This window comes from Xiphophorus maculatus, chromosome 20 (genome assembly GCF_002775205.1).
Source record: "Xiphophorus maculatus strain JP 163 A chromosome 20, X_maculatus-5.0-male, whole genome shotgun sequence".
NCBI lineage: Eukaryota > Metazoa > Chordata > Actinopteri > Cyprinodontiformes > Poeciliidae > Xiphophorus > Xiphophorus maculatus.
This window is the reverse complement of record NC_036462.1, coordinates 17,136,568-17,163,107: the sequence shown is the minus strand read 5'-3', so window position 1 is coordinate 17,163,107 and position 26,540 is coordinate 17,136,568. Positions and strand designations below refer to the sequence as shown.

General features: G+C 37.0%; 1 protein-coding gene across 9 annotated transcripts in view; it reads left to right on the top strand.

The window, feature by feature from the left end:
* The window catches only part of cadps (calcium dependent secretion activator), a 112,027-nt gene that overhangs the window by 12,240 nt on the left and 73,247 nt on the right, over nucleotides 1–26,540 (top strand). For all 9 annotated transcript variants that reach the window (XM_023325066.1, XM_023325068.1, XM_023325065.1 and 6 more), the window contains exons 2-6: nucleotides 7,120–7,233; nucleotides 9,283–9,615; nucleotides 22,456–22,536; nucleotides 22,830–23,063; nucleotides 25,524–25,645. In XM_023325066.1, coding sequence (XP_023180834.1) covers nucleotides 7,120–7,233; nucleotides 9,283–9,615; nucleotides 22,456–22,536; nucleotides 22,830–23,063; nucleotides 25,524–25,645 — 884 coding nt within the window. The remainder of the gene's footprint in view (nucleotides 1–7,119; nucleotides 7,234–9,282; nucleotides 9,616–22,455; nucleotides 22,537–22,829; nucleotides 23,064–25,523; nucleotides 25,646–26,540) is intronic.

Genomic DNA, 26,540 nt, shown 5'->3' with positions numbered 1-26,540 from the left:
CCATTAAGAAAATGTTCATTCACCTGTGACTTTTTTTCATCAAATGTATATAAAAGCAATTTTCCTATGTTATGCATTCAGACAAATTATCAAATTCTTTCTTCCAGCAGAACTGACTCAGTTGTAATGAAGGAGCCACAGGAAAAGAAAGAATAGTGTGCTTGTTTCTTTGTTTTTATTCTTGATATTTGCACCAGGGGCAGTTTCCTGCAGTTTCTCTGTTGATGTTTCATCCTCGGTATACTCCTGAAATGTTATGTCCTCTTTTTCTTTTTTATCAAAGGAGCAAAATGTTGAGACATTTTCTGATGTTTGCTTGGAGGCTTTGCTGCTTATGGGAATTTAGCTGGTAATGCTTGCACTTTTAAAAGTTGCTTACATATATCGGGAGTTGAACTTTTCAAATCTGCAGGCATTTCTGCAAAACCTCAAATCCACGTGAATTAAAGAGCAAAAGGGAAAAAAAAGGACTGGAGTAAAGTGTGGGTGCTGCATAGCTCAGTGGTGGATCAGGCACATCATATACAGAGGCTACAGTCCACAATGCAGTTGTCACTGGTTCGATTCCCAGTTATTACTGGACGTTTTTCCCTTCTTTCTGCCTGTATTCCTGTCCATCTACTGTTGAACAAAGGCCAACTAGTGCCACAAAAACCTTTTAAATAGCAACCTTTTTCAAATATACTTTTTCCTTCGACTTAATTTTTATTAAACGGCATCAATATAGCATTCTCTGCACAGCCAGCTTCTCTAGCAGTGACTGCGTATTGCTTCAGTCACTTTCCATGGGATAACAGTCTTCTAAATCTTCTCTTTATTTGTGTTATTTATAAAATGTTCATAACATAAAGTTTCTGTATTCAAAATATGCTTTTTTAATGTAATACTCGAATTTAAAACAAAAAATTGAACTTTGGGTTTTGATCAGCTGTAAGCAACATTCTTCAAAAGTAACATAGATGAATACATACTATGTATTGCTGTGTATATAAAATGAACAAGTTTTACTTTGATGAGCAAATTTATTTTATACATGCAATCACTCAGTGCATGGATGTGTGCTAGAAAATGTTGTGGCTACATTTCATTTGCATATGCCAGGTTTGGTACAGAAAGGACAGATTTTACTGTTTTGAACCAAATTTGTACAAAATTTTCTGCAGCTTTTCATTCTACAACTCTATGAACTTCTTTCTGTTTTGCACACTGTCACTGAGTGCTGATAGAGAGGAAGCCGCTGAGCTCCTGGCAGCAAGTCGGTGGTGTGATTATGGATGACTGTTATAAGACGGCGCTTTGCTTGATATGAACACAGTGTTCTCCAGGATATAACAGCGGTGCCACAGTGACAACGATGACAGTAGTGTGAAGGCTGGTTGTAAAGCGCCAGCGTCTCTCTGTTTTATCCATGCTTGCAGTGTACCAAGCTTTGCTCAAAACATACACTTGGCTGTTTATTAACAAAACGGACAGGTATTTGCTCTCATTGCATTTGTGTGTTTTGTGAATGCTAGTTTGACTGGGGATAATAGCTTGTGCATCTGTATTTATACAATACTAGATTGCAGAAGCAGTCACTCCACAATCCTGGTGGGGTTTTTTTTGTGTTTGTTTGAACAGACTGGCTGCTGGTGGACTTTTTGCAGCTGCCATGCAGCACTTGTTCTGGTACTCAGTGTGTAATCAGATGTGGGCCTCTGCTATTGTCTACAATAAAATGCTATTTGTTTGTGTTGTTGATCCAATGACACCATGTTTGCTGAACACCGCCAGTGCAGACTGGTTTACACACAATGGGAGCAGTTGGTTTGTAAGATACCCTTTCGATGATGTTAATACAGATAGTATGGTAAATGTTCTCCTAAATAAATTGTGGAGGTTGACCTCCAACTCTACCTTGAATATTTATATATATATATTTTTACTATTAGTCAGTAAATGCTGTATTTGCCAGTCCAATCCCAAGCATCTAGACCATTAATTTTGGAAAACAACCTAATTTAACGTACCCTCTTAGCATTATATAATTCCAGAAGAACCTCAAGTGTGAGTCAGCACAGCAGAGGCTTTACTGCACCAACATGCAGTTGCTACAGCTCCCTGTTCGCTGCATTCAATTAGCTAATGACTCTACTCTTCACAGCACTGCAAGGGCAGCTGAAACGCTTTCTCACAGGTTCATTACATGTGGATTCAAAACCAAGAAAGAAAAACAAAATTTGAAAGCACTTTTGATCATTTTAATTTACAAATCAATCCAGAAATGTATAGTTGTGCACCACACTTTACATCTGTATTATAAGAATTGAGGTTTAAATTTCTCTAAACTAAAATTTTGTGAGCTTAAAACCTGATCTTCATTGATATTACTGCAGTGCACTGTCAAGCAATTTTCAGAGTTTTTCATAAATTTCACTACTCACAAAAAAAGCCATCTGATAAAGTGATAGAAGTGCATGCCGCTTGAAGAATTTATTGGTCAAAATTAAAAAATTATCTCATCACTGCTATGATGATTACCATATTTTTCAAACTATAAGCCGCTACTTTTTTCACTTTGAACCATGTGGCTTATAGCCTGGTGCGGCTTTTCTGTGGATTTTTCTTCAACCGCCAGGGGGCTCTTTAGCAGAAAGTGAGTCATTGGAAGTCAAAATTGGAAATCAAAGAAGAAAATGCTGCTTGCAGCAGGCCCAACTGAGGAACTTCTTAAAACTCATATGATGCAGCTTTTCAGATGAAGGATATCGATCTGGCAGTACAGGAGGGAAATAGAGCCACTGCACGTAAGCTCAGCATGAACGAATCCATGGTTTGGCGTTGGAGAAGCAGGGATGCATCCTTAATAATTCCAGCAGATTTATTAGGAAAACCGAGAGCGGTGGAGAGACCAGCGGCTTATAGCCCGCTGCGGCTTATATACCTACGTTTCCAGTTTTCTTTTTTTTTTGTAAGTGCAGCTTATAGTATGGTGCGCTCTATAGTCCGGAAAATGCGGTACTTTTAGCTTCAAAAATGTGTCGTTTCACTGTGGTTTGAAGCTTACATTTTAAGCATAAATGGATAGCAAACAAACTTCTATTACAGAAAATGGGAGAAATCATTGTGTCTAATATTTCCCAATTAAATGTGGTATTATAATAAAGTAAAAAAAAAAAAAGCCGGGAACAATAGAAAATCAGTCAAAAACCATATTACATGTGGTGTTCATATTAGCTCAGGAACAGTCTGTATAGAGGCTTTAGGAGTTGGTTTCCCTTGGCAAGCAGCTTGCAGTGGTGTTTCGCACACTAGCGATGGACTCTAGAGTGCAGCGTAGACATGTTCTCTGGAGTGATGAATCATGCCAGTGTTATGAAGGACTTATCAGGCAAAAACAGTAAAAGCAAGCTACCCCTCACCTTAGACTTAGGCATGTATTCCTGTGAGTCATGCAGCTGTTTATTTATATGAAAAAGAATTCTGCCAATGAGCAGCACATAATTATGAAGTGGCACTCAAATATTGTTAGAAATGTAAAAACACCTCGCCACCCTGCTTAGTGCTGTGGATGTGGAACATGATATAATGGAGAAGAGAACAGTTTAAACACAACTCAGGATGTAGAAAAAGGTAAGGGATGCTGAGCATACTATGCACCTTTTTTTGTTTATCACACTCTACCATACAGGGCTTTGAGACAGCATCCACACCTCTTGAACATTTACACATTATATGAGGTTATATGAGGTTATATGAGGTTTGTTTTATTGGGTTGGCACTTCAATAGGCCAGTTGGAAACCATGCATCCTTTTCCTTGCAGTTGACAACCTGTGTGGATGTATCACATAAAATCCCAATAAAATGCATTGAGATTTGCAGTTGCACAAGAACAGTTTAGAACATCATGTGAGATATGACAATAATACTGTCTACGCCAATAGAAAATAAGTTTTCTTTTCTTAATGCAACCAAATTTTATGATAAAGCTTGTTTATAATAAAAGGTCAACTAAAGGGCATCACAAAAATTTTAATCCAGCCAAAAATGACTGGAAAAATGGACATTTGAAAGCCAATAAAGCTAACAGTTGGAATTATAGAAATGAGAAAACCTACATTTCCAAGAAAAATAATAAAAACTATTTCAAAAAAAAAAAAAAGTGAAACAAAAAGCAGCATCTTAAAGTGCGTTACACATATAATTGATACATCTGCATTATATCTGCATAAATAGAAAATATACCTATGTTACTAGACAAAGAAAATTCAAATAGTAAATAATTCATTACCACGTTTTATTGCACAGCATTTTGGCTGTTTTTAAAGTTCTATATAAATAGTGAAATTCCTCCACATATACAATAATTGGAATTAGATTAAAAAAAATTAACCTGTATGGTAATAAACTGGTCAGAGGGGGTTGTTTTATAGTGTTTTTACACTCTACCTGCACACTGCATGGATCAGGACTGATCTCCATTTTAATCCAAAGCCACAGAGGTCTCCTCATAGATGTGCAACTAGAGGTCTCAGTCTTTCATAAAAGGCTGGTGTTCTGCAACCTTTAGATGTTTAATGCACCTGAATCACAGGAATTATGTCCTTAACATCCATTCAGGATGTTAATTATTTAATTCAGGCTTGTTGAAGCAGAAACAGCCCCTTTGTGGACCTCAGGACACCAGACCCATAAAGCCTGGAATTTAAGGCATCTGACTTCGCTAGAATGACATTTCTAACAAGTTAAGTCCTATATATAAATAGAATATTTAATGTGAAAACTACTACCTGCAAGGTGCAGACTGAAATCCATAGTTTAAACTATCTTTTCATAGTTTAAATTGAAAAGAAATTACACTACATATGCATTGCTTCTCCATTGATATGTGAAGGGTGATTAATGTCTACTTCATTGCAGGCAAATGAATCACTTCGTAACACTGCAATCTTGATAAGAGCTACAGAGAGTCGATCAATATGAGCAAAGCAGGAAAGTGTGTCCTCAGAGTCTGACTTCGCAGATGAAAATGAAGGCATTTTTCCTCATCTATCACCTTGGTTACTAATCACCACAGTTCTCTAATTAGCAGTGAAATGAAAAGCACTGAAGCTGAAAGTCATAAATACTTAATGCATTTGAAGTGCGCTTTGTTGAGGAAGTGCACAGTATCCACCTGGCTCATTGCAATGTGCTGCTTGAACTCTCATTCACACAGTCACACATTTAACAGCTTGCTGTGTTGTCACATAAAGTCAGTTAGGTCAAGTGAAACTGTCAGCAGAATCCGAATTATTAATAGTTTTGACCTTTCGTAGTAAAACTTGCTGATAAAACACAAATATATTCTGTCAGTGATGGAACTCAAAGTTCCATCTATTTCATGATTTGACTCAGTTTTATAGTTATTTGTCAGCTGTATGTGAACAAGGTTAATATAGAGGTTATAGAAGTCTGCTAGCTGTAGAGCTAAAGTTGGAGCTAGATAGTTTTATTGTCTATTAAAATGATGTGGGATTTTTCAAATTTTTCTGCATAGACAAATCGTCTACCTTACTCAAAAACGGGAACCCTTTTGGTCACATTACTCTGACAGCCAGCAAGCAGGCTTACACTTGACTTGTCCCACCCTCATTCTTTCCTCTTATAGTCTTTCACACCTGATGGTTACTCTGGGTTTCATAATTTCATTTCCAACCAGATGCTTTATGTAGCCCTCCCTATTTGTTCGTTTTGTGTCCAGTCTCCCTTGCTAAATCTATATATAGTAACAATCTATAAAACCCTCAAGTGAAGTTTGAGGGCCACTTCAAAACATAATAGTAATTTGTCACACTGCTCCTGCGAACTACTTAGCTGAAAGGGTTGCAAATGTTTGTAAAATTGGATGAAAAGCTACTACATCTAGGAAAACACCCCTCAGAAATATGCTTTTCTAGTCATTAATTATTTATGAGCATAGCTTTACCTTTATGTGTACATTTGCATAGTACCCACTGACTAGACCCAAAACAACTTGGTCCTTTTTGTAACTGCAACTGTTATTGAATTATGAACATACTAGCAGGCTGGCTGCAAAAATTGAAGGCTTTGAGCTGGCCTAATTAAAATTATAAATTAACTCTGTTTGAGATGTTATGATGTGACCATAAAAGTCTGTTCTTTCTGGAAACTTTCCAAACCTCTAATGTGGCTGAATTAAAACAATTCTTCAAAAAAGAGTGGCCAATGGTCTTCCGCCTAGCAGTTTTTGCAAACCACCAAGTACACACAACCAGTTATTTTTCACTTTTCACAAAGGGCCAGGTTGGGCCAGAAACTCGTTTATATTAAATTATGATTTAAAAACTGAAAATTCAAACATTAAATCTTTACAGAAAGTATATAATTTAAGTTTTACTAACTAGTAGATTGAATAAACCACAAACGTGGATTAAATGAAAGAAAAAAATGGCTCAGCAGGAATAGAATAAGTTCACCAAGTCAAAGTATTTGATGTGTTTGCTCTTCTCTCTCTCTTGTTGAGACTGCTGAGCATGACTTGACTTCCTGTGATTACAGTTCTCATGAGAAGAAAGTCAAAGTACAACTGAGGCCTGGAGGTTTTCAGTAGGGTGATGTTAGGGTGGCATGTCTTCTATTTGTGGCTTTTTTTCAGCTTCATTGGACCATGATATAAAATGCCCAAAAGAGTTGTTTTCAACTGAGCATCATATGTGTAGACTGTTGAGTTGCTTAGTTCAGGCTAGAGTTAAAGAGGTCACCCATATGGACGATTTCAGGCGACTTGATTGTATGACTGTCTATATTAAAAGACAATATGTGAATTCTGCCTTATAAAGGATGAAAAATTAATTTTTTTTATTACTAAAAATAATGAGTCTTGGGGTTGTAATCTCCTGAAATTAGCTTCCTAAACTTTGCACAATTTTATAGCTGAAGGCAATTCATTATTCAAATGCTGGATGATTATCATCTAAAATGAAATGTAAAAGGTTAATATATAGAAACCCATTTAGGGACAAAAAGTGAAACCACTTGCTGTTTTTTAAACACTTTTAAATATGACGTTGGATTTTTATTTTAAAGAGAATAAGTCTGACATATTTTTGTGTTCTGTTTTATCCTTGCTTCCAAAGATCTCCAAGCAGCAGCTCCAGCAGACCAAGGACCGCTTCCAGGCCTTCCTTAATGGAGAGACGCAAATTGTAGCTGATGAAGCATTCATCAACGCCGTTCAGAGCTACTCTGAGGTAGTAAGACACGGTAGTCCACTTAAAACTACTTATTGAAGCACAGGAGCTTAATGTTTTAAAAGTAGTTTTTGTGTTTTTACATTGTTGTTACACATCTCTCTTGATGTAACATTCTACACTTTTGCAATAAAACAAACCTAATTTTCTAATATTTTAAGCCATTGTTAATGTATTGTATATTTGATTTATTTTCTTAGTAAATGTTAAAGTATTGTTGAATGAAAAATGTCAGACAGAACTCCACATCCTTCAGCTGTTCCTTGTCAAAATGCCTGAATTGAGAGGGGTTGTGTGGTAAAATGGTGGCGGAAGCTTTTCACTGCACAGATTATGAGTCAGAGCGTGTGGTTGACACAGCCATTTTTTCCAGGCTCACAATTTGATCTGCAAAAGTCATTACTGCCATGCACGCAACACTGAAAAGAACGGCATTAAAACCCTTAACAGCTAATTACAAGATAGAAAAACAAGCCACTGTATTAAACTAAATGATGAGAGCTGGTCACTGTTATTGTTTCTGTTTTTAGAAGACAACTAAACAGGAGCCTGCCTGTAATATTTAAAGTTATTGTGAGACGAGATGCAGTAGGGAGCCAGAAAGGAGACATACAGTACATAATGCCGGCAGTTTAATATGATTTATGGCAAACTTTTAAATCACTATCAACCTGAAATTAAACTTAAAGAGAAATATATTTCTTTACATGGTTGAACATGGTTTCTTCTTGAGATCACTTTCTTGGAAAATATGATAAAAACAAAATTAAAATATAGCAATCAGCATGAAGTTCTGAAATTTACTGAATCCTATCAGTTGCAAATACAACCCAGTGTTTGGGATAACAAAAGTCACGCAGTTACATAACTGCTTGACTTCAGATCATAACACAATTGCGTCAAAGGTTGAAATTTAGAAAAAATCTAAAAGCAAGAACATTGCGTAATGTAACATAATGTATTTTTTTTATAACAGTGTAGTGGTTTCTTGGTTACTTTTACACAGTACAAGAACCCCATTACATCTAGAAATCACCACAAATCTACAGGTGTGGGTGTGGGAAAGTGGGTGCTGAAAAAGACTATAAGCAGTGCTAAATTGCATTCATATTCACAAGTAGGACTCTTCATGTGCAATAATTCTTGCCCGTAATACATGGAAAATCAGATTTATAAATACACTGTATAAAAAATTCAAAGTAATGACATTATGGCATTAGTTACGTGTAAATGTAGCCTGTTTTATGTCAGTTGGCATAACCAAAGTTATTTGTTTGTTAAATACCAGAATAATGGGAGAGATTAATTATTAGAGATTATTTTTTATGCTTTCTCTAAATGCAAAATTTTGCATACATTAAGATTACTTTAATTAAATTTCTCGACAAATTATGATGGCATCATAGTGTCATAAGCGCTATGATGCCAAAAACAATAAATTGTTATTGTTGAAAAACTAACGTTTCTACTTTTGTGTTTGTGTGTTTTAAAAAAATAAATAAAATAAGTACCTTAATAACAAAGAAACCCAAAACGGCTGACTTAACATCTGTTTCACACAGCAAACCTTTGTTGTTTAGTGAAAAGATGCATAAAAAAAAACAATGATAATGTACTCCTGTGCTGTGATGTTTCAGAAGCTGCTGCTTTGTAACCAGAATGGAAGTGAAGAACAAAATGTGACTGTCACATTGACAAATGCTGTCAGCTTGGATGGCTGCTTCCCTTGATGCAGTGACAGTATTGTCTTGCCTGACTCTGTCCGTGTTAGCTTGTTGTTACCACAGGCTTTCCGCCTCTTACTAAATCACAACATGCACATAAACACACACTTGCCTACATGATCATCTAATAAAATACTTTGTCCGTTTTGCCATACCATATCACCTCTGCACTAAATGTTTAATTTGGGATGTGTTGTCTCCAAGTTTATTGAAACATTAATTTTAAATATGCAAATCAGAGATCGTCTTCAGAGACAATCCAGCATTTATTTACATATATCAGCAAGATAAATATTAAAGTCTAACTGTGTCTTTTACATGCCAGGTGTTCCTGAAGAGTGACCGCGTGGCTAAGATGGTGCAGAGTGGCGGCTTCTCAGCCAACGATTTCAGGGAAGTCTTCAAGAGGCACATCGAGAAACGAGTGCGAAGCCTCCCGGAGATTGACGGTCTCAGTAAGGAGACAGTTTTGAGCTCCTGGATGGCCAAATTTGACACCATCTACCGTGGTGATGAAGATCCACGAAAGGCTCAGCAACGCATGACCGCCAGCGCCGCTTCTGAGCTAATCTTGAGCAAGGACCAGCTATATGAGATGTTCCAAAATATCCTTGGCATCAAGAAGTTTGAGCATCAGCTGCTTTACCAAGCCTGTCAGGTAGGCTCTATCTGTTCTATGTGGCACATCCTACAGACCTACAGTGCAATGCAAAGCAGTTATTTGTATTTTGTCACATTACAACCACAAACATCAACGTATTTTGTAGGGATTTTATGTTAAAATAATGTGAAAAATGTTGCAAGTATCTACCCACTTTAAACAGTCCCAAGTAAACTCCAGTGCAAGCAACAGCAATCAGTCACCTAATTAGTAAATATTATAACAAACCTTTATGCTATTGTTGAAAGAAAGCCAGAAGAAGTCAGATTTAGCATTTGTATGGTGAGCACATGAAACGTAGCAGACTCTGTTCTGGTGAGATGAGACACAACTGATTTGGCACATTACATGTGGTAAATAACTAATACTCTACATCACCCTAAATGCTATCATGGTGAAACATGGTGGTAGCACCGTTATGCTAGCAGTCATTTTTTTTAACTGTGTGAGGAAGCTGGAGTACCTGGAGAGAACCCACACATCCACAGGGAGAACTCCATGCAGAAAGATCAGAAGTCGGAAATCGAACCCAGGACTTTCTTGCAGCCCAAAACTGCTGCTCTATTATTTTTATTATTAAATTTAATATAATTTCAGACTTTGTTTTTTAAATTTTGGTCCAGGTTGACTTAAAAAATTAACTATTATTATTACAAGTTTTCTAAGCAACAGAAAAGTAATTGTTAGTGATGCACTGATATGAAATATTGTCTAAATATTAGACAGTATTTACCAGTATTTCATTTGATCAAAATTTTTATTCAATTCCTCAATTAATTGCCTGAATAATTGATAGATTACTCAATTACAAAATAATTGTTTACAACATCCCTAGTGTCTAGATGGGTAACGGTAGTAAGACATTCCAGACTTGTAGATGTAATTGTATCAAAATGTGGTTATACAAAAATACACTACACTTATTTTTTTCTTAGATGCTTCTTTCTCCAGCAACTTCAGTTATGTACTGCCTTGGGTGTGTTAATCATCCAAAAGATCAGCAAGATCCATTGAAGTTTTCACATGACAAAATGTGAAAAGGGTAGGAGAAATAAATATTTTGCAAGACATCATGAGCGCTTTTTCGAGTAATAAATGAATCGGGTTCACCTCCAGTCAAATGATCCCAAATCTGGCCGGTGTTTGCATTATTATGTCCTGTTTCTAATTTACAGTATTACATATTACATTCCTTACTCTTTCTCCCATCTTGGCTGTGATGTTAAACAGAGATACTATAAAATCAAATTGGTATCTTGAGATGCATCCCCTACTACCAGGCCAGTAATACTTTATCATGGGGGACATATGTTGAGATTACTGGAAGATAATAGTGGACTCTGGGGTGCTTGTGTCAGACATAACTCTCCTTCGCTTGCTGTCTTTACTGCTCTCCGTGGGTGTGCTGAAAGCAGCCCTACTGTTATCTTACTACTACAGATTGATTAAAACTCTTATACAAACAGGATGCGGAGAAAACCTCGGACACCTTAACACTTGACACACATTCCAAGGCCTAGTTTGTTTGTTTTTTAATCACAGATTTTTCTTGTTTCCTGTCAGCAGCTGATTATATTGAAGTGGATGGCACAAGCTGCTGTTAAACAAATTAGATGATTCAGGATTGTTTGAATGTCTCAGTTGGCAAAAATCAATATAGGTTCTGTTCTGCATGAGTGTTCATTAGTGTGAACCTTCTAATGCAGAGGTGCAATACATCACCACAGCCCTCATATCCATTGTGTATTTTTTCTCCCAGTCCTTTGAGGTTCCCTAACCTAGTTTTTTTTTTCCGCTTCCTTTTGTATGCTGGCTGCAAGTTGTTACCACAGGTTAGGAATCTGGATGCAGAATACAACACCATTTATCTGAACATGCCATGCTCTGAGCAATGAATAATGCATTATATATGGTGCAAAATGTATGTGAGGTTTTGCTATGTGATTTGCCCAGTGGTGTAAGAAATGGAATATGGATCATGACTGTGAGAAGAAACACATTTATTTCAAAGAAGAGAAAGTAGAGACCTCCTTTCTTTTTTACATGTAGTACTTCTCCAAATGTTCTATGTATCATCTCAATTTAAATTGCTGCAGTAATTAATATATCAGTCTTTACTGGTGATGATATCTTTAAATAATATATTTAGTCATATATGGGTGTCTCAACTCAGTGATAAAATGCTCTTTATATAGGACATGTGACATCCCAGTCAGCATGCTACCGAGCTGTTCTTGGATTGGCTTTCACTCAGAGGCCAACTTTCTTAGATGTTGTCTCTGGGGAATTACTATTTTTTGCAGTTACATCCTAAATTGTCAGAAGGAAGCACTGTTCTATTTCTGTCTCATGCTGAAGTAAAATCACCCCTGGAAATGACTAACAGACTGATTAGACTGGTAGAGACAGCTGCTGTGCCAACCAGCCGCTACTCCCTGATGGCTCCATGCTTGCTTTTTGGTGCAGAAAACTGTAAAAACATGTTTATACACTGAAATTCTTTTTTCAAAAATATGTACTTTTGAAGCAGTTCTTTTTAAATTACATTTCAAAACAAAATGCATTTTTAAAAATCTAGAAAATCCTCAAAATGATGTCCCACAGTTTTCCTATGTTGGCATGATTGCTGACAAATTGAAAAATATGTTATATGTGAGGAAATTAGGGGGATTTTGTTGAACATGAAGTCTTGCCATGTCTTTTAAAATTTGTGCGTGCTTTCATTCTGAATAGTATATGTATGTTGGGATCGAGGATGTGGAATTCATAATATTCAGCTGTCAGGATGGAATGTCTTCCTCTGTGGCGACATCACTGTTTCATGCTTTTCCACATTTAAATATCAATTGACCTTATGTAAGTTACATTGTAATGCTTTATAAATACAAGTTTTCAGAGAGCCATTAGCCAAAACAATCAGAAAATTATAAGCTTCAACTTCCAGTTTCCAACATCCAGCTTGCTAAGATTAATCTCATGCACAGTATAGCATGAGATTATTGGGTGCAGTGTTTGAGGCACAGTTGAATAGATTCTATAGCACTGGTGCAAGTGGGCTTTTTTACATGGTGCATGAGAGATGTGTTTTTTTTTTTCATTATCTGTGGCAATGTGTTTGACAATTCTAACATCTGACCATTAAAGTTTATCAGCCCTCGTTGAGTAGCTCATAAGCCTTCTGTAGTTCCTCAAAACATGTGTACCATACAATCAAACTCCAAAGTGAAGATGTAGTCCATTGTATCAAGACCAGGACAAAAACTACAAAGCTTTTCCTTAATCTGAGGTTCAGCAATAGGTTTAATGATGATTTTTTAGTAACTGACAGACTCTCGCTGTTTATTAAAAACAAGGGGGACCACCCCCCCAGTTTGTTACTTCACAGGTGTCCTTGAGTTTACTCCAGGACTGGAGAGACATTACCACCATAAACAACATCCAGAGTTTTTGGCAAAGTCTAACATCACCATTGTCTATGTTTTTTTACATATGTATATATATATATAGATATCATTTTATCTCTTCTTACTGTAATATATCGCAATTTACTTCTACTTACTGCAAAGAGAAATATTTAATTGTTAATCTTTTAAACCATATTGCTCTGAAAAATGTATTTTTTCACCATATTTTATAGCTTTTTTCTTATCAGCCAGATTTAAAGCGAAGTCACTCCTCTGCTCACTAAATGACTTCTCAATGGAATGCTGCTCTTTTAAGATTAATGGTTCAGGTATCCTTTTTTCCTACCCACTTAATTCCATTCAGAGTTGTGGGCTGTCTCTGCCGATCAATGGCCAAGAGGCATACAGATAGCAGTCCATCACAGAGCCAACACAGAGACAAACAGTGCAGACAGTCATTCCTGCCCTCACACCTGAGGGCAATTTAGCATCCTCGCTTCACGTAAAGTGTATTTATTTGGATTTTAGGATGAAGCCAGAGTACTTTTAGAAAACCTGTGCAAGAAAATTGAGAGCAAAAATTGCCACAGATTTAAACCCAGGACACAGGACTGTAAATTGTAAATTTACAACTCAAGAGTTTGGTGGTTTAATTATTAAATTATCCCCATGTGTGTATCAAAGTATATGTTATTAAAGTTTATTTGCAATTCAGTGGCTCTAAGTTGAGACATTTTGATGTCCTTTCCTTTTACAGTAAATGCATAATGGTGTATAACTGAGGGATGTTCTTAGTTCATGCTAAAAGGGTCATGGGAGCTTTGTTGCTTGGACCACATGTTAAGGTAAGGCTGTAGATAAAGCTCTGAGGGCAGGATCATTCTGTTCTTAGGTCATACTGTAACAAAACAGTGGTGGCATTTGCTGACTGTGTTTAGCAGCACATTTAAAATGTTCACAGTGCTTTGGTATTATTTTTCTATGTCTTTCATCTTTAAGAAATGAGAAATAATGAAGCCCTCATTGCAGAACTGATAGTTATTATACATTTTTTTTTCTCTGATGATAATCAGAAAGCATGTCATGTTTCGCTCACTGTCAGATCTAGTAAACAAAATCACAAATCCAAACCAATCAGCAATGAGCCATGAGGAACCACAATGGCAGAGGCATTTCATTTCAAACAACTTTGAAATCATTTTCCTATGAGCACAATAAACACTTCTCAGATTTTTATTCTCTGATTTTTTTTTCAACTTGCGATATTTAGTCACCTCATTTGACTCTTCCTCACATAAAATTATTCCCTGAGTCTCAAATGGGTGATTGAATTACCCAAGCCTGAGTGTCAAAGTAAAGCACAAGCACATCAGGATCACGCTTTCCACCCTGCACAGCCATAAATCATGGTCTGTCGCACATCCCAACCTGGCAAACCATCCTCCCATCAGCACTGAAAGAAGGCTCCTCCTTTTCCTCTATAATTTGTCTTGTCAGCAACTGTTAGTTGGGAAATGAGGCCTGAGTTCTCACTGGCTTAGCCTGTAGCTGATATAATTGCGTAATGGAGCCTCTTCACTGCACAGAGGATTGGGAGAGGATGAGGGCATTGCTATGCCTGCCGAACTACCTCTTCACTGAAAGAGCCGTGGTGCTGCACTGTATGGAGAAACTGCCTCTGACTCTGGACAATGTTTGCAGTCATAAACATTTAACTGAAATGTATCCTTGATCACTGTACCGTAAATGAAGTCCTCTACAAATATGATTAAAAATCACTATCAACACAGTTCAGGTAGTTTTCCATTATAATTGAGCAACAGCTCTAGTGGGCTGGTCGTCTTATAATGGGTCGTCCCAGAATCCAAAAAGTAGTACCAGGCGATCTGTGTGAACAAAAATACAATACAACAATCAGGACAAGAAAGCCATGTTGAACAGTCTGCTCAGTCTTTTGCTTTTTCTCTGACTCAAAAAGGAAGAGAGCCAGAAAAGGCTGAAGGTGGAGAAGAACAGGAGAGTGTGAGAGTCACTTTGGTGTCACATCCAATGATTCCAACCCCTTTCTTTTCCTTTAGACTAGCCAGCAGCAATCAGTCTGCTGAGCTTATTATTGGAAATTGCTCCTAAGAACAGATGTAAACTACATAATGGAGAAGCATTGTTGAGATGACATGCTAAAGGCAGAGTGTCAGAAAGAACAAGACCTTCTTAACAAGACAGAGGCCAATTTCAAAACGACAAATTTCTTTATGTTTGATATATATATATAGCATTTTTATAACAACATTTTTATAGACACTTTATTGTGCTATAAAATGGAATTGTATGCCTGGAAAGTACATGATGCTGCCCCTTTAAGAGAAAATTAAGATTTTGTGTATTTGGTTTTTGGCTGTCTGGTTTAAGGGCAGCCTCAAAACACTGATGTAAAAGCTCAGTCCTTTGCTACTCCACTTTAAATAGCATTTTAATCTGCAGTGCAAATAGAGCAGTGAAAGTGATCAAATATTTGTGCTCCACAGAGATGAAGAGAAATGCGTGAGTGATTTTGTCTTAGATTTTGTGTAATTGCATCAGTTGTCATTTTATATCAAGACATATTTTAGGCAGCATTAAACTGTTAGAAATTAAGATGTGGAGAAATTAAAATGTATACTGAGAAGACCATGCAGAGATGCTACATTCACACATATATCTTCTATCCCACACTGCATATTTTAGCATACACACATGCACTCTCAGCACATCTAAATATAGCTCTTTGCCTCAGCTCCTCCATGTTAAATCATACCCTGCTGTCCGGTCTGTGTTCTTCAGAAAAACTCACCCCAGTCATGTTTTCTGTCTGCTGCTAATGTCCCAGCAGCCACCTGGGAATGTGTCATCAGCTGGGCTGTTAAATACCCACCTGCCTCTAACCTGCTGTCATCTCGGCTAACACTAAAGTAATCTAACCTGCATTACATTTCTGCAGCTCTAATCAGTAATAAATGCACATTTTTAAATACATTTTTGAGTTTGTTATTGTGGGCACCAATATGTTCCTTATAGAGAGCATTGACCTTTCAGTTTCAGAGGGTACTGTGAGGTTCCGTGGCTGAAAGTTTATGTCATTCTAAGGACAATATTTAACTTTTGATTCTGTTCAGACTGTAGCTATAGAAACAGGCTACACTTCTCTTTACATTTCACACTTCATACTCATTCCTCTCATTTCAGAAATTTTGCTGAAGAGCTATGATATAGATGTGACTACACTGAACCAGTTTTTTCTCCTGTCACCTACTTCAGTCTTAAGTTTTCTTGGACATATGGTCTTAGGTTTGTCATGTTTGCTGGAGAGGGAGGTGCACAGATGGGACAGTAAAAATGCACCGTCAGATGCTGACAGGCCAAGCTGCTGATATCCAAACTTGGTACTGACAGTTCTTATGGGAGTGCACATGTCAGATGTCAGTTGCACCATAGTCCAGTGGAGTTCTTTTATCTCTTTGTTTTGACATAAGATTGCTAACAACAGTGGGAAATAGGCAGCTGAGGCAGAACTGAGGCAGGAATTCAATTTGCCCCATTATTTCAGCATAATTTTGTCTTTGCGTTCTTTCTGTTTTTCCATATTCTGGTCTTTATTTAAGCATCAATCTGTGATCTGTGCTGAATACCACTGTGCTTCCAATGCAGACATTCTGCTGCTGCTGCTGGTGGCAAAGTCTGATTATGTGCTCTACTAAACAGGAACTCTGGGTTATATAGCAGGGTGGCTGTTTAGTGGCCACTGCTGGTAGGGCATCAGACTTAACTGTCTATGCTTGCTGTCCTTTATTTAAGAGGCATCTGGCTGACATAAGTTCATATTCTGCAGACCAGTGAACAGAATCAAGCCCAAGGTGGTAGATAAGATGATAATAAGAACATGATTTTCTGCTTTTCACGTAAAAAAAAAAATGTTGCACATGATCTGATTTTGCCCAGTTTCAATAAGATCCAACACTGCATCTGTTTGACTTTTTCCCCCTGTGTTTGTAACATACTGTACTCCTCCCCTGACTGTATGTGCACTTTGGCTCATTCTCTCTTAAGAGGGATTGCTGGAATGGGCAGAAAATCAATATGGTAAAGGTTGAGAGACAAGGCCTGTTAATGTAATAGGAATAGGTGGAGTACCCAGAGGCTGAGGGAGGTCAGTTCTGGCATGTGTCCCACTAGCACGAGGCCAGAGGAGTTTAGAGTACATTGCATTCAAAATAGAGTCAGGTGCTAACCTGCAGGAACAATGGAAGAAGTTTTTTTTATTTTACATGTCTTCAGTTGTTTCTAAATTTGTGATCAATTCTTTTTATCACAAACTATATGATCTATCTTGTTCGTATAGTTGCAATCCAGAGGTCAGTGGACTGGGTTAGGGTTTTTGGACAATTGCCCTAGATGACATCAGAAAAGATGCAAAAACACAATATATATATAAAAAAACAACTATCTGGTAGTTGCACCTTGAACATATTTACAGTAGCTTTTGTTCTATTGCAGTCAGTGGAGAGTGGGCACCCTGTATGCTAAGCAACTGCCCCTAACTTGTTGCTTAGAATAGAGAAACTATTTTATGTGTTTTTTATGGGACTGGAATGAATTATTCTGCAAAAGAATCTTAGATAATTCTTTGTGAGGAGGCTGGCATTTCTCTTCGTGTACCTGTTAGATAAAATGAAACCGTAAAGGCTTTGACATGACGCCACCTGACAGTCATTCTAGGGTTTGCCAGCAACTGACCAATCGGCGATTGCTATTTGTCCCGAAGTACACACCCCTTAGCCGGGGTTCGTCATCGCTAAAGCGCTGCAGTCATGAAGGTTTTGAAGAAAATAGGAAGTCTGTAGGGAACATGCAATCCCGACAGCTGAAATCCAGAGTGTGTAGAGGGCGGAATACAATTTATTATATTTCCAAAACCCAAACAGAGCCAGGAATAATGCAAGAAATGGATCAAGGCCTGCAGCCGACCTCATGTCCAGTTGAAGGAAACTTTAACAGCAACTACCACATCTGCATCTGCCCGAAGGTAACTGGTAGTAAACATCCCATTTTCTTTCATAATGACAGGTATTGATAGTCAAATCATAGCTCATTAAGTGGACGTAGTAATACTTGATTTTATGTGTGTAAATTCCAATGGCATTTCTATGGCAGCATGATAACATAGGCTGCAGTAACTGTAGTATTTACATTTAAGCAACTTTTTATGCAAATATTTTTAAGCACTTTCCGGATGGCGGATTTTCACAAGCATGTGTTATTTAAGTCAGTACTCACCCGGTTTGCACGTGCAAAATGCGTCTGACGCACCTTTCACTCTCGCATCCAATGAGACTTTGTGCCCCTCATTTTTTTCTCTGGTTAGTAATTGACGTTTAACGTCTGACTTCTCTGTTGTTTTTCACAATCAACTTTACAGACCTGATGTAGGACTTGTTGGAGAATTTTCTTGTCTGTGTCTTTGCCTCAGTGTTGACTTATAAGGCAAAAATGTCTTGGGTAAGGCATTGAGTTCCACTACCTTTGCCATTATAACACTGTTTGTTTGTCTGAGGTTTACTCTACTTCCGCCTGGGGGCAAAGCCTGTGAGTATCAAACTTTTATTTGGGGTTTTATGCCAATGAAATATTTCAAAGTAGCAATTCATTATATATTTAGTACAAAAGCTACATAAAATGTGTGATATGTAGAGGTCAGCACTCTCTGCAGGCTAGACATGTTTTTGCCATGCCAAACTCAGTCATCCATGTCTTTATGGAACTTTCTTTTGTGCATTTGTCAACAGTCATGTTGGAATAGAATGGCCATAAAGTGGCCTTTGTCAAACTTTGCTGATGGTTCTAGAAATGTAAAAGCACAGAAAAAGGTTGAACTTATCCTGCATTACTTATGTTCTTTCATTTGAGAAAGAATTTAATCAATATACACCATAACACTTAAAAAAGTCATCACCGTCACTATCAGGGTAAAATTTCTGTTTTGCAAGTACACTGTGAAAAATCATTTTTTGACTATTTTACAGGTAATATAACAAAACAAAAAACATAAACGATTTCACAATTTTAACACAAGCCACAATTAATTTTTTTAGTGTGAACTCAGACCATGCTGCTCTCTGAAATGGTTCATGTCTCCTTAGGTGCAACTGTGGTGGAGATTTGTCCTAATCATCTCACACAGAACATGTTGGTGACTGGTGACTCACAGCATCAAATGTGACAGGAATGAGATGTTTTGGCTGAGAGAACAACAGAAGAAATACGAAACATAGAGAAGTGTAGAGCAAAACACAGACATCAGGCGTCCACTAGTTCATTGTGTCAGCTAATCTGAAACACTTTTTCCATCATTGATGTGGAGAAAAATACATTTCAATTTCAGAGTGGAGATTTTAAGCTAAAAATCAGTAAACATTGTGCCACAGAAAATAATTTTAAGTAGCACACAGAAATCTAATAAACACTGACTTCAACACAAATCCAATTGAAGTCAGAGCTTTTCTTATATTTGTCATTGACATTTGTTTTATTTTTAGTGGTTGCTTGAGCTTTGCCATTATTGAAAAATGCTTTTAATTCTGCTGATTGAAACCAATAGGAAAAGGGAAAGTTCAAAATACTGGACACTTCCACAAAAACCCCCCAGAAAAGTTATGTGGTTCTTTCAGGTTGCCTGCGGTGATAGAAACATATTTTCTATGCACCAAGGCAGAAATCGCTTTTGATTTCGATCTTTTCATGTGCGATGCCACATCGTGCTTCTGTGATTGCAGTCGGTTGGAAAGAAACTGGAGTGCTGATTGGTCTTTTTATAGTCATGCTCCACTAGTTTTCATATCCGCTAATCTGTGCGAGACTCTTTAAGACTGCACATCATATTTACCTTGACCGCCGCTTTTCAGTGATTTTGATGACAGTAATTCCAGTCACTATGCTTTTATAATGGACCCTTTTAAGCCATTAAATCATTAGTTGCAAAAAGCCAGGTTGCCACTGTTAAAATGCCAGCTGGAAAAAAAACCCTGCAACTAGTATTTTTTTTCTACTGGTAACAAGACTAGTTTGATTGAAGCATTTAAATCTGAAACTTTAAATTGAATGTAAAGTTAGAAAGTCTTTATTAAAGAGCTTGCAGAGATTTTGAATCCATGAATGCTTGGTAGTTGTATTTTCTTCTCCAAAGTCAGCTATGAAAACCAAAAATGAAACAGTTATTGATTTTCATTTAAAATACAAAATAACAATTAATATACAAACTATCTTTCTTCTTGGTGTTGCAAAAAATGGATGTGAGATTACATTTTGATTGGATTTCCTTTTTATATTTAAAATAACAAAATCAAATCCTTTGGGAAAATGCCATCCTATTAGAGGCATTTCTGCACCTGTCACTGCAGTTGCAGCAGACACTGTTTATGTACAGAGGTGGTAGTAACAAGTCACATTTGTTCAATTACATTTAGTAACTTTTGGAAAGAAATGTACTTTTAGGAGTAATTTTGCTTCATTGTATGTTTTACTTTTACTTGAGTAGTAGTACTATGAGATATCATTCTTTTCATTTAAGTGAAACGTCTGGATTCACTGCTCTCTGTATGTAGGCTGAGGTAGTAGGAGCTCATCTGGCTGTTGGTTCAAGCCCCCCTCTGTCTCTGTCTATATCTGTTGTGGCAAGACACTTAATCTGCTTTGCCTGCTGGTGTTGGTCATAGGGCCTGTTGGAGCCAGTGTGTGGCAGCTTAGCGTTCTAGTCTTCTGGACTAGATACCGGCCATTTACTTCACTGAATGAGGACAAAACATATAGTCAAACATGCACGAGACATAGACACACACTTTATGTTGAGGTGAGACTTGTTTGTACAGTAGGGTTGTAGTGTTATTTCAACCCATTCTCACTCCCAACTCGTCATATATTGACGCATCGGATGGTCCGTCCTCGTCACATATTGACGCGCAGACAAGCATTTGGATAAGATTTGCAAAAAAGCCTTTAGTTAAATCATTTGCCCATGTCCCTGTTTGGTGTGTTGGAAAAAGAAAGAAGAATGTGAAATAATAAAACACTATTCTGAAATTAAAAAATAATTGTGAGCAAAATTAGATTGTTTTATGAAGACTGTTTTCATGACCTTTCTTGCATTTAAAAAAATTGGTTGTTATAAACGTAATAAACAAAGAAAGATTATTTTTATAGATGTAGTAACAGAAAGATTTATTTGAATAATTAACTAGCACATGAATAACTGATTCAGAATCATGTGCACAGCTGCTGGAAGGAAAAAGGCGATACACTGAATATGAAGAGGGGAAAACTATTGAGTTACTCATGTAGGAACTAATTGCTTTTTTGATGAAGGGCTTATTTCTCTTGTACGAGTTCAGAAGTTTCTTCAATTTATTCCGGTGCCGGCAGCTGCAGCTGAAAACATGAGTGAGGTTATGGAGACATTGCCCACATCAAGGTTACGTCATTAAACATTCAAAAGCTCCCAAAGACTATTGTACATTCACTGAGATTCACTGGTCCTCTCAATTCTTTATTTTTAGCTGCTAATCCTATTTTCTGTAATTCAGTTCTATAAAGCCATTATAACTCTATTCTGCTCAGCATGCAATTTTGCATCAAAGTAAAAACAATAATGATTAATAGTAAGTGCTCAACAACTTAAAAAGAAAAATGGGTTTCAAGGCTGCAGATGTATTATGTATTATTGCATAAGGTGAAACTTTGATCCTTATTCATGAAATGTGAGTAGCGTAGAGAAATTTGTGTAGGATTGTGTTCTTGCTGATTTGTGGATGCATCAATGTGGATTTCAGTATGGGATACCCCCAAGACCCACAGCAGCTCTAATTGTGTATACAAGATTAGGTCTTTGTGGACTTGTGATTCAATATAAAAAAGCTGTCTCAAATAATTCTGACACACCCTAATTCAGTTTCATCTCCAAAGTGTATAAACCACTGTGGATTGTAACTTCAGACAGTGAAGAGAAAATAAATCTGCCTTAAATCTGCTGTACTGAGCAGACCTTTTAGGTTTGTTCATTTGTGCACAATATTTTACCGGGCAGATGGAATTAAATTGGTACAAAAGCACTTCTACAATGTGACTGTGAAACAAATCTATTTAGGCAGTATCCTATTAAAATATTGTTACTACACAACTTTGTACAATCCTTGTGTAAGAAGCTAAAAGTTTATGTGCATATTTTAGTACATAAACTTGTTTTTAGTCAAAATTTACTACATTTTTATATCAACAATATGTGTAGATAAGGATCTTATTTCATATTTTATGCAGACATTATTTCTGTGTGAACAAAACTTGGGATCAGAAAGTATTTCATTCTCCTTAAAATGACTCGAATGACCTCTTCCTCTTTGTTTATCAATAGCTGGACAATCTGGACGAGCAGGCTGCACAAATCAGAAGAGAGCTTGATGGTCGTCTTCAGATGGCAGACCAGATTGCCAGGGTGAGTCAGACTCTGCAGGGAGCACTCAGATTGGTTTTAATATGCTTTGTTATATAGTTAATATTTCAGAAATATGGTGTCACTAGTATGGACACCATGGTGTGAGCTTCAGGCCACAAATAAGAAAAAATGAATGAAAGAGTATTCTATACTTCAGTAGATGTGGATGATTGCGAAGGGCAATTTGTGTTTTTGAAGTGAAATTATATGACCTGGTCTTAAGAAGCTTTAAATTGTCAAGCTTTTGATTTCAAGCTTAGAAATATCTGATTCTTTTCTGTTCTCCCCAACAGGGCGGCAAGTTCCCTAAATTTGTGTCTAAAGAGATGGAGGCCATGTACATCGAGGAGCTCAAGTCCTCCGTGAATCAGCTTATGGCCAACCTGGAAAGCATGCCTGTGTCCAAAGGTGGAGAGTTTAAACTCCAGAAGCTGAAGCGAGGCCACAACACCTCCATCATCGATATGGGCCAGGAGGACGAGAACAATCTCTCCAAGTCTGATGTGGTTCTCTCTTTTACTTTGGAGGTACTATATATTTTGGTTTACCAGCTTTAGCCAAGTGCTACAAATATTACCCCTTTAGAATAGAATAGAATAGAATAGAATAGAATAGAATTACTTTATTCATCCCAGCAGGGAAATTATTTCACAGTTACAGCAGCATAGAGACAAGACACACAACAACCACCACTGAGTAGCAATTGTAGACAAAATAAAAATAAAATATAACATGCTTTAAGATGTTCAAGAAACATCTTAAAGGGATGCAAATCTACGTCTGCCTCAGCGGGACTAGAAATCAAAACCGATGAGAAACACTTCCCTGCTCCACACTAAGAATAGAAACAGACAGCACACCTGTTCAGACGGTCCACCAGACGCTGTGTGAAGAACAGACTGACGCACACACGTGTGCATAAAAACCTATTTACCTGCTCCTTAATGGGAAATGTGACTCATCTTGTTATCAGCTTGTCTCAGATGAGTTATCACCACAGAACAGAGAGCAATCACACCTCTCCTCCTTATGATGCAGTGCTATTTCAGTCAGTGAGTTCATAATGGCCTCAGACTTACTTCAATACAATGTTGAAATAAATATACATTAATAACATGAAAGAAAACATTATACCTCACAACACCTGCCAAATTTGGTGGACAGGTTTGCGCTGACATCTATTTGATTTATAAATGACATAAGCAGATATTCAATAATTATGGTTCTAAAACCATCATGCCAGGCTTAAGACCTAGCTGGTGTATTAGATGCATATAAAAAATGTAATATTATTCTATAAATGGTTTTCTTGGTGTAACTTGACCAAAATTAGTCCAATGTATGTTAAAGCTGTTAATTGATGCACAAAAAAATTGACAAAATGTGCCCAAATGCATTCCCCTGTTGTGAGATCAACTTTAAATTGTTGCAGAAATTTGGCAAAATTGAACATTTTGAGAAGAAAATCTCAATTAAGACAGAGCCTGAGATTTCATTCTTGATAAGTGAGCCAGAATAATAACTGTTTTCTGAAAAACTGTTTTTTTAATATTTATGCAATATTTCTGTGTTAGAACTTCAGAGATGTATTCAGTAATTTGTTGAATCTCAAATACAAAGGCATTCAAGTTTCAGCAATGTGAATCTTTTCAAGAACTTTTCTATCGCAGAGTACTTTCCTGATGCATCCAAAAATTATTCAGAGACAAGAAACTGTGTGAGCGAAATCTATCAAAGTTTTGATCCAAGTTGGAGACCTATGTAAAACAGCTGAAAACCTTCAGGCTGACCTGGGGCAATGTTGGTTGCAGCCCACATCTTGCACTACTCAGACATCTAAGCAAAGCTCCATGAGCAACAACCAAGGGTCTCACCTGTGATGAAATGCATATAGCAGCAGACCTGCTCTGTATGTGTTATAGAGTACATACTGTGTAGCTCTCAACCCACCTTTTAATGCCAACATGGTGAAAATTTACAAAGCAATCCAACATTTTCTTTTTGCTGCTGCCTTGCACTAGCTATTTGCTTGGATTCTGCAGTGGATTCACAAAGTGCGTTACACTAAATACATGCTGGAGCAAAAATACACCTGATGGGAGCAAATTGCATTAGGTCCCAGTTAGCCTTTTTTGAGCTAATAGATTAAATGAAGTCATCAGAAATATATAAAATGTTTATTTGCTTTTCATTTTTATTTCTATTTATTTTTACAAAACTCCAGGACATTAACTGATGAGACATTTCTTACAATTGTGTAACTTAGAATGTGACATTTAAATTTCTGATTGCATTTATTTAAACAAAAAAAAGAGTATTCTACTCTAACCTTTTGAAAAATTACATGTTTGTGTCAGAATCAATGTGGAATTTCCTTGAAGTGATATATTCAAACTTTCATGGTTTTGAAAGACACTTAAAAGACATTAAATATTACCATGATGTACTTGATTTATTGTCACACACAGTTATGTCTGTAGAATGGCTTAAGAGGATAATATTCAGTAGCAGGTAACAAACTTTGCAGGCATCACATCGACAGTATTGAGCTGAATATTTTATTGAAAGTTGACTCCAATCCTGACAGCACATTTTTCCGCTTCAGGCTGTCCCACTGAATTTCATGGTTGCAGTATCACAGTTACCCTCGGCCCTGGCAGAGCTACAATGTAGGCACTGAGCTTATAAAGAGGAGGTATAAGACTTTATGTGGCAGATTATGTCTGCAAGCAGTTTTGAGGATTGGGAGTTGCAGGCTCCGTCGAGGATAGTAGCAGTTTTCACAGTCTATTTCAGTGGAAAATCACCCAGAATCTATTGTACAGCAAAGACAGAAGCTGTGAGTGTAAACACTCATTGTTGCTCTAGTAGTATTTCTGGATGGATTTTCTGCCTGCTCCTCTGCTTTTGACTCTCTTGTTCTCTGACCTCTCTAAAGAGATGAGTCACTTCTCGACAATCTTCTCTAAGGCTATTCTTCTTCCCAGGTGGTGATCATGGAAGTGGTGGGGCTGAAGTCTCTGGCTCCAAACAGGATTGTTTACTGCACCATGGAGGTGGAGGGAGGCGAGAAGCTCCAGACCGACCAAGCAGAGGCATCCAAGCCGACGTGAGTGAGCACACATGGATGTTTGTTTACCACGGGCATTTAACAAACAATGATGTTTGTAAAATACACAGTCTGCTATTTATATTGCCTCTACATTTCAAGACTCACAACCGTTTGTTAGGGCAGAAAACAAACTCTATTTACATGGAAGATAAAACTAATTAAATTGCTGACTATTGCTGTTTTCTTTCAATAAACCATTTCAGTTTTGTGAATAAGATCCTAGAAGAATCTTATCTAAATGAATTGGCTTTTAAGATGCACTTAAAACTTAAAGTAAGCCTCTGTTGCCAAACTCTCCCACATCTCGGTGGTTTCTCAGCTTGCAGCGATACATTTCCAGCGCTCTTCAGGGGCTCTCAGATGCCTCATTTCCTCTCAAAAGCACTTTGCATGTAAATTACGACATTTAAAAGAAATTGGACTGTGCACTTGCACAATACTTTGTTTTTTATTAATTTCCTTTAAATCTGTTAATTATTTGGTCCAAAGCAGAATAATCTGGTGTAACTGAAACACATAATCTAGTTTTACCCTAATTATTCTGGTACTAAAAATGTTGTTTTAGGTGGGAGTTTCTAAATATTTAAAGACAACCCTTTAATGACCCTGATTTGCATAAGCTGTTATAATTTCTGAGATTCTCTATCTGAACCAAACTATTTCAGCTGGGTCATTTTTAATCAGGAAGTGGAAATTGATTGTTTAACTCTGTCCAACATTGGAAAAGTATTCCAGTTTCTTTACGTTTTCCTCTTTTGTCATAATATAATCACTCTATTTAACTGATATTGTGTGTGAAAAAGAATAAAATAAAAAGAAATATAAAGTTGTGTATAATTGTAAAGTTTATTTAAGGAGGAGCATGATGATGCTGCCTGTTAATTTAGGTAAG